The sequence below is a fragment of the Notothenia coriiceps genome, unplaced genomic scaffold (genome assembly GCF_000735185.1).
Source record: "Notothenia coriiceps isolate Sejong01 unplaced genomic scaffold, NC01 NC01_scaffold00003418, whole genome shotgun sequence".
NCBI classification, from domain to species: Eukaryota; Metazoa; Chordata; class Actinopteri; order Perciformes; family Nototheniidae; genus Notothenia; species Notothenia coriiceps.
This window is the reverse complement of record NW_011336119.1, coordinates 4315-8416: the sequence shown is the minus strand read 5'-3', so window position 1 is coordinate 8416 and position 4102 is coordinate 4315. Positions and strand designations below refer to the sequence as shown.

Below are 4102 nucleotides of genomic sequence, written 5' to 3'. Positions count from 1 at the left end.
CTGCCATGTCACAAAGATGTTTTCAGAAAAAGAGAATAACAAAAGATGAATAAAGACACATTTGCTAAATGATTTTCACCATAACAAATGTCTGCTCTACAATTGTTTTACATACCTTATAGGTGGTCCATGGGAACCTCCTCCAGGGCAGACCTGCACACAGTTGGTCCCGCCAAGGGGCACCACTGACTGCCTACACATCCTCCCCCTCATCCTCCGCCACGTCCTCAACAATATCTGCATCGGGGGCCATGATGTCACCGGCCCCTGATGCAGATATTATGCATTATAGCACATGCTGTAATGACCTGAAATAGCAAAAGTGGCAATATGTTATAACCCCGGAAAATAAGTCATGTTAGGTCATTCAACTGTTTTTCTGTATTATACAAAATCCTGTTGAGTGAGTACTTACTTGAGGAACGAAGGTGTGGTGCACCTCCAGCGCTTTCAGGAAGATGCTGCGAAAGCGGGTCTTCATCATGCCGAAGGCACGCTCGATGATAAAGCGTGCCCGGGAGTGATGGCTGTTAAAGCGCTGGGGTCCCACACCTTGCAGCGGCTGTCTGTACGGAGTGATGAGGGGGAGTGGATGTTGGAGGCAGAGGTACCCCCTGTCTGCGAGGATGTACTGCCCTGGAGGAGGGTAGAGTGCCTGCCGGTACAGTGGACTGTGGCGGAGCATTCTACAGTCATGGAACGACCCAGGCCAGCCCACGTACGTGTCAATGAAGCGGCCCTGATGGTCACAAACTGCCTGCAGAATTATTGAAGGAAAAAGCTTCCTATTTCTATAACGGTGACAATTAAGGCCTCCAGCAGCTTTTCTGAAGGCTCTGTGTCTGGTCAGCCCTGCGAACCCACGCGACACAGCCTTCAGGTCCTCTGCTGTCCTGGGCAGGTAGATAACCTGGTGGCGAATGGCCACCACCTCCTCAGTGACCCTGTGGACAATCCGGTGAACAGTGGATCGAGGCATCCCAAACGCTCTGCAGACCACCCTGTAGGATGTCCCACATGCCAGCCAGAAGAGGAACACCAGGGTCTCGATGGTGGCACCCCATCCGTGTCTCCGTTCCTGACCCAGCAGGTCCAGCAGCGCGTTCAGGGACTCCCTGCTCAGCCGTAAATCTGGCCGTGTGTCCTGGTCATGAAAGAACCTGTCCAGGACAGGGACGGTCAGATTTATCCTGCAGTACAGGGGTCTTGGCTATAAGAAAAGGTGGAGGAAAAAGGGCAATAGAGAATTCTGTGTAAATTGCTTATTTGTCAGTTTATATAATATATGTTTTATCTAAAATAATGCATATTATTTGTATAGCGTTTTAACATACTCAACACTTTAAAGAGTCAAAATTCACAAGACATAATTAAAGCAACCCACTTTAAATACATAAAACACAACTTTATTGACAATAAAGCAGTTATGAAGAGTGGAGTTTTGATATGTGATTTGAACATGGTGAGATGGGACCAATCATGTATTTTGGTGGGTTAGTTCCACATTATATATAATATATTAGATACATAGTTATTCCACATTATGAATCTTAGTAATGGCATTTTAAACATGTATTATATTGTCAAAATGAAACAGGATTAGCCATATGAACTACAGTTGGCATGACTATAGTTTTCTGAAGCCAATATTAACAATAAAGTAAAGGGCTTAAACTATATTTTTCTTACCTGGAAATGGTCTTCTCTTAATCTAAAGTACAGGACTCGCCTGTACTTTGTTCTTGGAACCACATGTTCCATGAACATAATTAACAGCAGCAAAGTCACTTCTCTGGCAAATTCGTTCTCCATCCTTTCGGTCTTCAAAAGAACTGGCTGCTATGCAACAGAGGCGGCAAAATGTAGCGGCGGGATAATTTGCCTAATCCACCCTCAGGGACTTATTCCGGTGTGAACGCGATTTGCTCTTTAATTCATCAGAATGTAAGAGTTCTGATGAACTAAGTACAGCAAAGTACTTGGTGTGAAAGCGCCTAATGTTGGCTAAAGCTGCCCCATTTACTGTTTTTTGTGACAGTTGATTAATAGATAAACTAATCAAAAACTAATCACAAGTGATTGCTTCTCCTTTCGTCAGCTCAATATAAGTCTAGCATTACATCTATAAGCTGTTTATAGAGCCATTCATACTCTGCAATAATACTTGTATAAATAAATCTGAGTCAGGGATGATTTGTTGAAGAAGCAACACTCCAAAAAGATGACAAATCTTTTATTGATGAGAGCCAACTTTACCCTGTGTATTTTTACACTCGTCACCAGCAGCTGGCAATAAAATGAACACAGACACAACTAAACATTATACTTTTATCCAAAAAACAAAAACATTTCCGTTACAGAAACAGTGGTGTGAGACTTCGTCCATTGATATGTAGACTGTATAACAGATCTTAATCAATAGATTGTGATCATCATCCAACAGTCACACAAACCAAAGAACAAATGAAAGCACCGATTGAAAAATTCTGAATGTGACTTTACTCTAAAAACATTTTTATTCAGCAGCGAAACAACACCACAGATCTGAGTTAAAAAAAAAAAAAAAATGATGACCCTCAAGCTATGAACAAATTAATTACGACAGGCTCATTTAATGAAAATCTTCCACATTGCCTCGGACACAAACAGAGGTCCGTCAACCCAGAGGTCTACAAAACGTCTGAATTCAGGACAATCTGCTTAATAGCACGCAGACAGTGTCACACACACACACACTTCAGGTTGGACTGGATGATAAATACAAGTCAGGCGAGCACTACGTCACACAAAAAAGAAAAATTAAAATTAAGTCTCTATGAAAAATTGCTTGGAATCGTGTCAAAAAAAGAACTCTGATTATTTATTTTTTATTTTTTATTTTTTAAATGTAAAAAACGAGAGCGTCACATGGTTCCAGGCGTGACCTCGTGAAACAGTCCCACTTTTTTACATCAATAGCGGCGTCCGAACGCCCCCCCCTGCAGCCCCCCCCCCTGCATCAGCTGGTTCTGTCGGTTCAGTGCGCCAGACAGAGACTGAGACGTGCCCGTGTTCGTGTTCATGTAGCTGCCGCGGCTGCTGGAATTAAAACCACAGAAGAAGACAATCAATACACTGTTCCAGGAGGGGAATGTAATGAAGGACATTTACTACCTTTTTTCCTGAAATACAATTTTGAGGAGCTCATATTTTACCTTTTTCAATGTATTCTTTACTACAAAGCCAATATTATGGCAGGGCAATATATCGATCTCCTGATACCAGACTAGATATCTTGTTAGATTTTGTATATTGTCATAATGTGGCACAAGTGTTGTCTTTTTCTTTTTACAGTAGCAGTGTAGTAAGAGGATGACATTTTCTATTTTTCATCATTTCTCTTTATCCACTAAGTAATTCAATCAATTTTAGAGATGATTATTTAACGGAAATCTCATTGTGTAATTCTTTTTTCTACATTCCAGTGCTTTACTTCAGTAAAAATGGTAGTACTTTTGGTCTCCGTTCTAACAAATAGAGTGCTTGAGGTATAACTCCTTTGCTCACCTGGCCATTCCTCCCCGTGCGATGTGGCTCTGGCCCGGGATGGCTCCGTCTCTACCTGGAGCAAAAAGCAAAACATCAGATGGTTAGAACAGAGGGTTAAACATCCATCTATAAAGCCTTTCAGTAGAATTCAATCCAAAGTGTATGGACATGTCGCACCACTTTCCTTCTGCCTGCTCCTATACTTGTCATCCTCCACTCTTATCCTAGGAAGGCAAACTACTATTCTTCAAAATGTAATTTACAGGTCATGTCTGGAAACCTTTATCGTCAATGTACAATTTCAATGAACTGACGTTTGAAACTAAACTGTAGATTCCCAATCATATCAAGAAAAAGCAGCCCATGCATGAAGTAGTCACCAAATGGCAATGTAGCTATTAGAGTTACATAAATGTACGGTAGTTCAAACTAACTTTGTTTGATGAAAGGAAGCGCTCCTACCCAAATATTTTAATGTAACTAGTAGGGCTGTGCCGAATACCATTTTTCGGGCAACGGATATTTGGTAGAAATCAGCAGCGAATATTCGCCCCGCGTGGGGGGAGGGGGGGGG

The 4102-nt window shown here is 41.9% G+C and overlaps 1 protein-coding gene and 1 long non-coding RNA gene across 2 annotated transcripts; both read right to left on the bottom strand.

Annotated features, from left to right (window-relative positions):
* Positions 1-113: 113 nt before the first annotated feature.
* Positions 114-1219, bottom strand: LOC104941502 (putative nuclease HARBI1). The gene is made up of 2 exons (XM_010766606.1): positions 416-1219; positions 114-308 (listed from the first exon to the last, which is right to left on the bottom strand). Exons 1-2 carry the CDS (start codon positions 977-979, stop codon positions 258-260), a joined length of 615 nt encoding a protein of 204 aa, XP_010764908.1. The 5' UTR covers positions 980-1219; the 3' UTR covers positions 114-257.
* Positions 1220-2217: 998 nt separating this feature from the next.
* LOC104941501 (uncharacterized) lies at positions 2218-3967 on the bottom strand. Its single transcript, XR_797904.1, has 2 exons — positions 3547-3967; positions 2218-3078 (listed from the first exon to the last, which is right to left on the bottom strand). It is a non-coding gene; the product is annotated as an uncharacterized lncRNA (long non-coding RNA).
* Positions 3968-4102: the final 135 nt, after the last annotated feature.